At 34.1% G+C, this 11,591-nt stretch overlaps 1 protein-coding gene across 1 annotated transcript; it reads left to right on the top strand.

Annotated features, from left to right (window-relative positions):
• Nucleotides 1-3: 3 nt before the first annotated feature.
• LOC140756342 (stromal membrane-associated protein 1) lies at nt 4-11,383 on the top strand. Its single transcript, XM_073091810.1, has 5 exons — nt 4-225; nt 4,877-5,007; nt 5,394-5,572; nt 5,906-6,014; nt 6,220-11,383. The coding sequence occupies exons 1-5, from the start codon at nt 108-110 to the stop codon at nt 6,928-6,930; spliced, it is 1,248 nt and encodes a 415-aa protein (XP_072947911.1). The 5' UTR covers nt 4-107; the 3' UTR covers nt 6,931-11,383.
• The last annotated feature ends 208 nt before the right edge of the window (nt 11,384-11,591 follow it).

The following is an 11,591-nucleotide window of genomic DNA, read 5'->3' as shown; positions in this document are numbered from 1 at the left end:
ATCACTGAAAACGGCTGTCACTTTTGTTCTATGGTCTCTTCTTCAACAAACAATCATCAGTATTTCGACCACCCTTTTTTCACGTTATCAATTACTGATTCACAGAAATGACTTCCAAAAGTGACAAGGATCGGGCCAAACAGATCCAGGATCGATGTCAGAACATATTAATGCAAATGTTGAAAGATGAAGACAACAAATATTGTGTTGATTGCGACGCCAAGGGTGAGCAGAATTTTCATTTTTGTTTTTTTTTTTATTTCAATATCCGTCCTAGAAATTCTTGCTCGGGTCCTGAATATGTATATGCATTCCACAGGCTATAAAATTTAACGAGTGTTATTTTATCATACGTTTGAGAAATATGATCTGATATTTCCACATACATTAAGTAATTGGATCCCTGAATAGCATTTTTTTATCATTCACCAGAAACTGTATGCGTGCTGTACTATTGTGTTGATATTATAAATTATTTCGTTAATTATTCAACTCACCAAACTGCACTTAAATAATTGCCTAATAAATGTAATGATTTGCATTAGTTACAAAACTACCTTGACCCATACATCTTGCACAATTTTATTATGAATCTATTTTCTTAAGTTATAACTGTAAGGCTTATTAAAATACAAATAAAATATGATTAAAACACAGTTAATAAACACTGCTACTTCTATATGAATCTAAGTTACATTACTTGTATACCAAAACCATCATAGGTCAGGTCAGTTTTATTTCCTCCTTAAAACAGTAAAATATTCCGTCATACACAGTTGAACAAACTTAAACCCTTATTGATTTTTCGCTTATCCATTGTATAAAACCAACTGAAATTGTCATATTTTGCTTAAAAAGTTAAATTTCCTGCAAAAAAGTAAAAGTATAATTAAAATAATATTGATGTTAGTAACCCCCCAGGAAATGAATCTGAAACCTCTAAATCAATCCTGGCATTGTAACTATTGTGCCAAATAGGTCACAAAACAAATTAAAGACCATTTAAAGATATGAACTGAGATCCATTTCTTTTATTTGACCAAATTATACTTAATCCACACTTAGTCATAAATAAGAATGAATCATGCCAGTTTGGGTAATTTTTATATGAAGTTATCTGCGTAGCAGGAAATGTTATTTTAATACAGGATTCCTGTAACATTAAATACTATTTTTTTGCAATAAAACTAATAAAAACATACTTTTCATCATAGATTAGTAAAGATTACTTACTCCTAACAAGAAAATGTACCCAGTTTTGAGAATTGAAATAGTTGTGTAAAAAAGTTTTGCCACGTCTCCATGCTAGAATGTCCCTAAAATATTTGAAATAATCATTTATTCATTATGTAAATTACGCAGTATTAGTTATTTATTCGTAAATTTTCTCTAAAAATGTTTTTATTTGTCGAGAATTCAAAAAAAGAACTTACTAAGAAGCCATTTGTGGCTTCATTCAATTTCAACGTGGCAAAGTATCTTTACTAATCTATACTTTTCATAGACATAACTTAGGATATAATTGCAGGATCAAAACTTAATTTAGAAAGCTATTAAATTAAAGGTATAATCTTAGTTATCTTAATGACTAATCCCTATGCAGGCTCTCCATTTAAAACTGCTAAAACTTGAAATAACATTTAAAAATATATTGAAAAATTGCACCTCTTATCAAATTATCTCTTAAAATGCTATCACAAACTCTATGAATAAAATACATTTCATACACTATTTAGGGGAGATGTAAAAAAATAATATGATACTATAACAATATGCACAGAAAATAGAATAAAATGATGTATACTTTTTAAGCACCTATTTTTATGTTTACCTTTGATCTATCCTTTGAAGTGGTGAAGTCTGGTTCTTAATTATGCTAATTAATCTAATTTATAATAATTCAATGTTACCTGTCATACTTTTATGGTATGGACAGCAGTTCAGAATTGTAATCAGTTATGTTTTATTTATGAATATTAATTATAGTTTGTTGTATACTAGAGTTGACAACAGCCCAGTGTGAATTGTTGTATCAGATTTGCAATAGCTTACATTTGAACATTGAAACAATTTACATTTATGTTAAAAAGTAGTCAATGACATAATAGTATAGGGATTGTCAATTAATTTAAAGTATTCAAATCAATTTGGCATGATAGGAATCTTTCAATCTAGAAATAAAAATAGTTTGGTTCTAAGATTTTTTAATTGATTGATTTGTCAGAAATACAAAAACAACATATTATCAAATAGAAAGGCAGACACTCCTTATACTGTTTAATCTACCAATTGTGTATTAATTAACAGCAAGATTTTTTGCACTACATGTATCACTACTCAGATGCAGTGTGAAATGTGAAAAAAAATTCTTACACCCTTTACATTTCTTATAATTAATAATCAACCCACCCCAATTTTTTGCCTAAAGATTGATTCGTAGATTAAAATTTTATATATGACAGTAATGTCATAAGTAAAATTGTAATAATACCAATTTTGTTATCAGTAAAGATATCATTCTTATCTGCAAACACTTAAGTGCTTATTTAAGTGATATTTGTTGTAGCTCTTTCTTTTTATAGAACCAAGGAGAAAATACTATCATTATTACTGTAGAAATTAAAATAGTACTCTTGAAAAATGTAGTAATTGAATCTGTACTAAACTCTAATAATAGAAAACATCTTTAATAGGCTGACAGCAATTTCTTCAAATGGTTTAATTCAAAAATATATGACATTCAAGTTACCGCTGTTATTAATAAAAATGCTACCCAATTTTTGTCTATCATAATATTTAAATTTGACAATGAATGCCCACTATAAATTGTCAAATTTTTAGTAGCAAAAAATTGATTTATTAATGGATGTTACAGAATCCGAATAGGGCCAATATTTTGAATGTACAGTTTGTAAATATCGTACATAGGAGTTGGCTGACCCCTAGTGGTTTTTATGCGCGCTTCCGTACTTCGGAGGGCATGTTAGGGTTTCGATCCCAGTCGTTATCTTTGTATAGCCGTCGTAAATCCTTGTTGGACCTTATGGGTACTTCAAGGACATGCATGCCTTTGTTTACTAATCTACATAGTATGGAGGCGTGTGTATTGTTTATTCCTTACCACCGTAAAGGAAGGCTGGTATAGTCCGCGTGAAACTGCTAGTCCGCTCTCAATATAGAAATGAGTCGCGTCGCCGTAGCAAATTGTATGACTACACCTGCTCGCAACAACTTCAGAGCGGACTAGCAGTTTGACGCGGGCGATACAGATGATAAAAATTTCAGCCATATCGAAGTAGTTCCCTAAATATATGCATAAAAATATAAGCAGTTTGACGCGGGCGATACAGATGATAAAAATTTCAGCCATATTGAAGTAGTTCCCTAAATATATGCATAAAAATATACATTAGCTGTGACCGAAGGACCGGAAAAATATAATAGTTTTTTGTTGGTAGAAATTTACTGGGAATAAAATTATATAGAAAATTTCATATAACACAAAGTAAATAACTTTGCGTGATCGTACCAAGATCGAAATAGAATAATGGAAAGTTCAAAGATATTTTAAATTACACGTGAACTTCGAATGACGTCATTCAGTTTCGCAATATAAGGATATCTGTAATACTTATGTGGACGACATAGACCTCTGTATAGGTAGAGTTTATTTTCTTTCTTCAATTTCCTTCATGTTCAATAAGGCTGGCTATAGATGTTACGTTACAAGTGGTATAATTTCCTGTGTTCGAAGAATGTGTAGGATGATTGATGATGGAGGATTTCAAACGACCCTAAGATGTTCGTGAAGATTTTTAACCCTTCGATTAAATTGAAGGTTTTATCACAGATGTCGTTAACGCTTTGAACGCTTGGTGTGGTAAGGGCGACATATTTTTTTGAGGCATTTGGAATGTCCTCTCAGGAGTAGCAAACAACCGTATTTGTGGTCGACGTAAGATGGCTATCTATCTGGGTTTGATTACAGATTTCAGAACATAAGGGGCGTATGAAAAAAATTACAAATGTCGACTTTTTGTAGGCAAAACATTTAATGGACGTAAAAAATCTACCGTACCGTTTACAACATGTCAGCGCTACAGTTGTATGCACTCGATAATCGATTACATGCATATTAAAATGCATTAGTTTACAGATCAACACATCATTAAACCTGTAACATAGTAAGCCACTGTTTTACCAATTAACACTCGGTTAATTGATCTAACAATTAGCTGAATTCCACAAAACGGGGAACTGCGAATAATTCAATTTTAATTCAATGACAGGGGTCTGGCAAGGTCTACCGAAATGTGGTCCGTTTAATTTGCTTAATGTTTCAACCGTGACGTTACCGGGACGAATTTATTTAGTAGCCGATCGCGTGTCTGCGTATACTTTATTTCTAAGTCATGTTATTCTTTCAGCGACTCCGCTCGCGTTCTTTGTTTCGATTTTTGGAGTCCTAGGTTGTTTTTGAGACGAAAGGGAGCAGCGACTCCTAAAATTCGATGCAATAGTCAACCCATTTTTATCTTACTGCTAGCTATGGTTTCTCTCTTAGATTAACACTTTAGACCATAGTACACCACGCTGGCGAAGTGCGAATTAGTACATATTCATACACCTTTGAGATTTTTTTAAAGAACTATCCGGTGGGTAGATTTCCTCACGATGTTTTCCTTCACTGTAGCAAGCGATAATTAATTTCTAATATGCACATAATTAGAAAAATCAGAGGTATCGCAAGTTACTCGAATAAATTCGCTAAAGAACGAACAAGGAATATTCTACCCTCTACATATTGAACCAGTAAGCTACACGGATCATTTTATACATTATTATCTTCTCAAAAAAATCCTTCTTCACATTTCAGGGCCACGTTGGGCGTCATGGAACCTCGGCATATTCCTGTGCATCCGATGCGCTGGGATCCATCGGAATCTCGGCGTGCACATCTCCAAAGTGAAGAGTGTCAACTTGGACTCATGGACTCCTGAACAAGTGGTAAGGGTTCTTTGCAACAGTGTTTTTTTTTATATAAACGTAATACTACGTAAGTTGAGGTAGAGTTGTACTACTATATTTATGCAAGTTGAAATTACATTGATAATAAATTTAGATATGGATTTCTTTTGGCCGGTGTTTCTGCAAAAACTGCGTTGATTAACTTATTTAATGGACGATGGAAAAAGTTGTGATAGAAATTGATTTTTTTTATTCTTAACAATATAATAATAGTAAAAACATAGGGGAGGTAAGAGTAAAAATTAGGAAGATATCTTAGATACACTTTCGATCTAGTTGATTGTGACCCTAATGTTAGGTATCATCAGCATTTACATTATCAGTAATTTTCACATTACGATTGCGTGTGAACTGAACAATTCTAGGTATCCCTCCAACAAATGGGCAATTCACGCGCCCGGGCAGTCTACGAAGCGAACCTGCCAGACTCGTTCCGGCGGCCACAGAACGACTCGTCTCTCGAGGCGTTCATCCGCGCCAAGTACGAGCAGAAGAAGTACATCGCTAAAGAATGGGTGCCACTGCCATTGCCCAAAGTCAACTGGTAAGTGTCGTATCGGTTTTGGTACAATCATCCTTATCGCTAGCGAAATATATGGATTAAAAAGGTAGGCTATTCGTAGTTGAAGAGTTCTCTATCCGAGTAAAAGGATAAACTGTCGATAGAGACGTGTAATGTAATTCACACTTTCTAATTATATTAATACTGACATTTTATTATTAATTAATATCCATACCTAGCATATATCATTTGTTTCAATATAAATATTATTTGCCCCATTTACCATCACTTCATAAACTTGTAGTTCAAAGTACATAAATATATGTATACGAATTATCTCACAAGGTTCTAAGAAATTGATGGTTATTTTTTCAGGGATAAAGAGATAGACGAAGAAATGGAGAGACAGAAACGAAAAAAGAAGTCCACATCATCCGGACTAGGTCCTCTACCAGCACCGACAGCCAGCGACAAGAAATACAATGTAAGTATTTATTATTTATTATGTAACAAGTATAACTTATTAGGCGTTATTAATAAAAAAGGAAAAAAGTACTCATATCAAATTAAATTAATATTGGTAAAACCATGTTACCAAACAATGTGCTACAAAACCTGCAAGAATTACTAGTCAACTTTATGGCCTGTTTGGTTTTCAAAAACATTAACTGGTAAATGTATAATTACAGAAATCTGACGTTATCCCGAGTTTGCCGAAACCGAAGTCCTCAGTCAGTCCCAAGCTCGGTCGAAGCACGCCAACCAACCAAGCAGACACCAGTAGGTCCTCGAACGGTTTAGCAGACCTCCTCGGCTTGGACACCGCCAAACCAGACACCAAAACGACGAACAACGACGACATATTCTCCAGTTTCTTCTCCGCACCACAAGAAAAACCGGTCGAGGCACCAAAAGCTGAAGCACCCAAGACCGACTTGAAAACTGAGGAAGAAAACTTCTTCAAACAAGCCGCGCCGACGGAGAAGGAGAAGTCTAAACTCACAAAGGACAGTATACTAGCATTGTACAGTCAAACGCCATCAACTAACTTAGCGAATCAGTTCAACCAAGTTCCACCACAGCAGTATCCGTTTGGAACAGCCTACCAACCCACTACGAGCCAGCAGCCGATATACAGCAACATAGGAATGCAGAACGGCATGCAATCACATTTCAATCAGTTCCAGCCGATGAACAATCAGTTCCAGCAGCAGCCGTTCGGTGCGCCCATGCAACAGCCGATGCAAGGGCAAGCGTTCCAAACCAACCAGTTCTTCAACCAACAACAGCCTCAACCGAACCTCTCCCAACAGTTCGGGAGCCTCAGCTTAGGTCAAAACTTTCCAAACGCCTTCGCGCAACCCAACAGCAATGTCGCGAGCAACTCCACATGGCAATAGTTGCGGATAACGGTCGCATTAGAGATTTTTTATCCGAATGTGAGATTTTTGTTTCAAGCGTTCTTGATATGTCTGTGCTGAGTGTATTTTCCTGATTGGAAGGTTTGTTCTGACTAACCTTGATATTTCCAATAGTGTGATATTTAGCAGAGCAGGTATCAAGTAAAATGGTAACTTTACAGTAATTGTAAAAAGAGGCTATATTGCGCGAATAAAATTGAATGACTTTCTGACTTCGTTTGGTGTTAAGCTTGTGATTGCTTCATTATACTTTCAGATAAATGAAATGTGGGAAAATATCCTCCTATCTATAGCTGTTGCCCGCGGCTGTGCCTTCGAACGAAAAGATCTCCCTGGCAGCTTTTCTAGGTACACAACAACAAAAATATACACGGCTGTACCGTCTATTCCAGGGGCTGCCGACCCAACGATCGCGACCAAAAAATTTGGCGATCTTTTTGCGAGCTGCAAAATAAATTTTCAATTTGTAGGTCGCACAGTCAATAGTAGATCTCAGGTAGCACAAGTTAGCAACCCCTGCACTATTTGATATCTGCTCTGTACCTTAACATTTGCGAAGACTAGTGCCGTTCATCGACAATAATTATTTTCTTCCTCTAGGATACCATTATCCTGTGTTTCGAAAATTATTTAAAACCATTAAAAAAAATGGGCCAACTATATTTTTATTTCTGCGAGAAATATAACATGTGCAATGAATGTATAAAATTTTATTTTTCAATATTCATTATACCTATAATTGTAACATATTTAATACTTCACGGATTTATTGATTGATTTGCACATTAATAAAAATTAATCAAACTATAATACATGTGTGTGTATAATTGTTTCGTTGTGTGCACTATGTATTAGTGCTGTCGATATGTGCATTTGATTGTGGTGATTCAAATTATTTAGTTTAAGTAGATCATTTTTATTTTTTTATGTATAATTTTATTCCGTGTCATTTTGAAAAGTATATGTGTAATGTGAGGTTAGTTGGTAATTTGGAGCTGGGGTGAAATCATACGATTCAAATTGTAGGTGTTTGCTTTACAATATAGAGTTATTAGCAACGAGTAAACAGTCTATCTGATGCTAAGTGGCTACTGCCGCCCATGGACATCTGTAATCAACAACATATAAGATCAGTCTTAAGTTGGGCTGAGCTTTGCTACAAATGCGCTGCTACCCTGAAGACTAAGTTGGAGCACCTCATAAGTATAGCCTTAGCGCCCCCTTTAAATCAGAACATAGCAGCGCTTACCACTGCTGATATTAAACAGAAATAATAGTGGTACTGGCGCCACCAGACTCGAATCACAATGAGTCCTACTGCCTTCAAAATATGGCATTACACCAATTTATAAATATATGGCCGATTTAATTACAATCTCAATCGTATTGATTTACTCCAGTGCCAATATTCCAATCAACCTTATTGTATTAATTAGATTTTTATAGGTGTTTTAATTTTTCGTGGGTTTCAAACTATCATTGGGACCTTGAAATTGGTGCAAGCAAACGAAGTAATGGAATGAGAAATTGATTTATTTACGCCAATTGAAGCGATACAAAATGTATATAATAGCCGGCATTGTAATGAGAGTCAACTTTATTTCAATGTATCTCATCATGCGATTAACGTTGCTGTAATTATTTGAGCAGTATTTAGATTGGTACATTATCATTTAGTCGTTTTTTAGGATTCTTCCAAAAGTAAAGTTATCGATTCGAACATTTTCTTTTACTTAACTTGGTAAAAGATATTTTTTATGATTTGGTGGTCTACACTACCTTAAACTTATATCATGCTCATTCAAATCAAAGTTATACTACCATATTGCAGCAGTATAGTGTACAATATATTTAAATATTGAAATTAAATAAAGTGTGACAGAAACTAAATAAATAAACAGAGTTTTCAATACATAGAAAACGGCTGGCTTTGACTTTTATTAACGACTACGCCCACTTTTGAGCAATATGGTCGCTGGAAGACTGACGCTTAACGTCACATCCGTTTTAAAATAAATTGAATGCAATAGATTAGTGTCATGTTATTATAAATATCGCATGATGTGATTTTGTGTATACCCCTTGAGACTTATTATTCACTGTAGAATTTTGAGTATTATACATTCATAATTTTGTAATCATATTTTATTTAACTTCGTGTATCGTTTATGTTCTTAATCCATTTCAGTTATAAAAGGTAATCTGAAATTATTTTCGTATATTTCACATACAAAAGCTGAATGAATCTTATTTTATGTATTTCGCAAAGCATGTAAGAGTTATCATACATTTATAGTAATGCTCCCGCCTTTTTTTAGGTATGTTGTCGTGCTAGGTTCCTTATAACTTAAGAAAAATCCAGACCAAATCGTTACAGTACTTTGATTAACCCATACACATTGACACTCCGGCAGTATTTTTATAAAATGTTTTTTTCAAGTTTATCGTGAAAATAGTCATATGATCTTAGAAAATTGCTTTATGAAATTCAATAGACGATTGGTTTTTGGCAAAGGGATATCTCCCGCCGGGCTAGGTGATCATGCCCGGGGAGCGGCCGCGCTCCGACAGTCCCAGTTCGGAGCTTGTATATATGCCAGATATTTAGAAAACTTCGATAGCGTGATTCAGAATACTCGTGACGCCATGTTGGAGTAGCGGGAGATCGCCACAGATTTATTCATTAGCATACATTTGGTCATGTAAGACTGATTTTTCCAATATTCGTTTGAACAGGGTCCCATTCATCTTCAATTTAGTATTCCAAAATCTGCCGATCATGTATTTTTTTCAATTACCATTGTATGTTTAAATATTGTGCGTACATTCATAAGGAATAATTTGAGAATTCTAGCTTTTCAAAGTACCTTCTTTACTTTGAGAAAATTATATCTCTGTCACTCCAAATGCCACAAAACTATATGAAAACTATGTAACTGTAAAGTAACTTACTTTAAATATTACATCTAGTTGAGAGGCATAATTTATAAAGCATATAATTAACCGAAAATGCGATTTTTATGTAATTTTCAAGCTTAGTTCTTCCCACTCTATGCTCTCAAAAGTCAATATGATACATAAATTAAAGCAGCAATTTTTGTGTGCTAAAAAATGTGTGACCAATCTATGTACTGGCCTCCATGAGGGCTTGTAAGTGAAGTCACGACGTAAATTTAACCCGTTGTTAAAAATCAATCTATCCGATGTTTTGCCTAACAAATATCTACATTTGACAATCTCTACATTATGAATTCAATCTACCCAATTAGTCCATATCTGACAGAAATCGCCAAATTTCGATCTTAGATAGGTAAGATTTGGATAGATCGATTATTAATAACGAGCGTTATAGGGATTAAGTATGTATGGCTGATGGATGATGCTGTAACTGAAATCTTAATTATTTTGTTATAGTCCCCGTCAAACTGCTAGTCCGCTCTGAAGTTGTTGTGAGCAGGTGAAGTCATAAAATTTGCTATGGCGACGCAATTCATTTCTATATTCAGAGCGGACTAGTTATTTTACGTGGACTATACATATAGATACCTACATATCGTTTCCGAAACTACTGAAGTTCTGTGTTCCATTATTCGCCTTATTTTTTGGAAGATAGAATGAGCCGGCAATGCTTAGTTTGTAATATTTTTGAATGTTCACTAATCTACGTTTGGTGTATTTAGTTGAATTTCAATGTGATTGATTATAGATAATGTTATATAATATATGTATGTATATCTATCAATACGTAATAAGTATGGAAAGAGTAACTTATAATTGGATGCTATAACTGCTCTTATTTAGGCAATTGCAACAATTTATTTTACATTTTTTTGAGTGGGTAAATCCTATTTGTTTTTCCTTAGGTTTCAATTTTTTTCGATGCATCTCCATATTACAGTGATACCGCGTGTTTACTGAAATATAAATAAGCAATACATTTTGCTGTAATCTTGCAGGCCTACTGCAAGATGGAAATTAATTGCTGTAAAGAATGTTGTTGGAAATACAGTTGTTAGCAATTTTCTATAAACATGTAATATTTGTTGCTCTTTTATTATCACCTTTAAAAGTTTAAATATGTCAGTAAGATGGTATTGTCCGCGCCAAACTGTTAGTCCTCTCGGAAAATTGTGAGGAGGTGTAGTCATACAATTTGTCATGGCGACGCGATTCATTTCTATATTCAGTGCGGACTATACCAAAATAACAGAGTATCTGTATCTTTTATATGAAAAAAGTCTACATATTGTGTGTGCTCATAAGTACATACTAAATTGGATCAGAAGTCGATCAAAGTTACTCTTGCATACTTAATATGTACTTGATGTATGTAATATACTTAATTAAAGTGGGTCGTCAGTCATATTGGCGTGATATGACCCGCGGCGAGTCTGTATTTTCATTTACAAATAAATATAATGCCCATAGTAAATATTGTTTTTATGCAACCAACCTTTATGCCATGATCAAGTACTTTTAGGTGATGGTGAAAATTTATATTAGAGAAGTAATAAGCGAGTATATTATAATAACTCAATGTTAAGTGATCACTACTACCCATGGACAGATTTGTACCTGATGGCAAAAATTTAATACCAAATCTTTCAAATCCTACACCTGAACATAGCAGTTTTACATTA

The sequence above is a fragment of the Epargyreus clarus genome, unplaced genomic scaffold, assembly GCF_041222505.1.
Source record: "Epargyreus clarus isolate Ecla_fem2 unplaced genomic scaffold, WU_Ecla_fem_2.2 ptg000035l, whole genome shotgun sequence".
NCBI lineage: Eukaryota > Metazoa > Arthropoda > Insecta > Lepidoptera > Hesperiidae > Epargyreus > Epargyreus clarus.
Note: the sequence above shows the minus strand (reverse complement) of the source record. Positions and strands in the feature narration are given on the sequence as shown.